The sequence below is a fragment of the Terrapene carolina genome, unplaced genomic scaffold, assembly GCF_002925995.2.
Source record: "Terrapene carolina triunguis isolate 2854851 unplaced genomic scaffold, T_m_triunguis-2.0 Scaffold67, whole genome shotgun sequence".
Lineage (NCBI taxonomy): Eukaryota > Metazoa > Chordata > Testudines > Emydidae > Terrapene > Terrapene triunguis.
Window position 1 is genome coordinate 11617788 of NW_020664418.1, and position 645 is coordinate 11618432.

The 645-nt window shown below is 66.7% G+C and overlaps 1 protein-coding gene across 1 annotated transcript in view; it reads left to right on the forward strand.

The window, feature by feature from the left end:
• Nucleotides 1-344: 344 nt before the first annotated feature.
• DUOXA2 (dual oxidase maturation factor 2) overlaps nucleotides 345-645 on the forward strand; it is a 6725-nt gene continuing 6424 nt past the window's right edge. The window contains exon 1 of the mRNA XM_024213793.1: nucleotides 345-491. Coding sequence (XP_024069561.1) covers nucleotides 345-491 — 147 coding nt within the window. The remainder of the gene's footprint in view (nucleotides 492-645) is intronic.

Here is a 645-nt window from a genome sequence, read left to right on the forward strand (position 1 = left end):
CCCCTCACCGTCTGCTTCCACAAACCCAGCCCGCCCCGAGAACGGGGCCGAACCTCCCGGCGCTCAGACTAGCGGAGCCTTTGTCCGGCGCGTTTCCTCTGGCCCCAGGCAGCGTTTCCTGGCGCCGCTCGGGAACTCAGCCCAGCTCAGTGCGGAGGAGCCGGGCAGGGAGTCACCCCCGAGCCCCCGGAGAGAGTTGCAGCAGATGGTCCTGGGGCCATCCCAGCCCTCTCCCCAGGGCCTCCCACAATGCCCGAGGCGGTGCTTAGACGCCCTGGCACTGGGCACGTCTAAGTCGCTCTGTCTCTCTCTCAGGTTTCCTGCCCTCTGCCCAGCCGTGCACAATGACTCTCTTCGATGGCGTCTACCCCTTCTACCCTCAGCCGAGGAAGGCCTACGCGTTCGATGTCAGCTCCATCATCGTCATCGCCGTCTTCCTATCGCTGGGGCTCAGCTTCCTGCTCATCCTGCCGGGGATCCGGGGCCGAGCGGTGAGACCCCCAGCCAGCCCCCAGCCGGTCCCAGAGAGCCCGAGAGCTCTGACCTGCCACACCTAACCCATGCAGGCACTGACACCCCCCAGAGCTCTGCCAGGACACCCCAGCCCTGCCCTACAGCGCCCCGCTAGTCCTGCACTATAGCCCT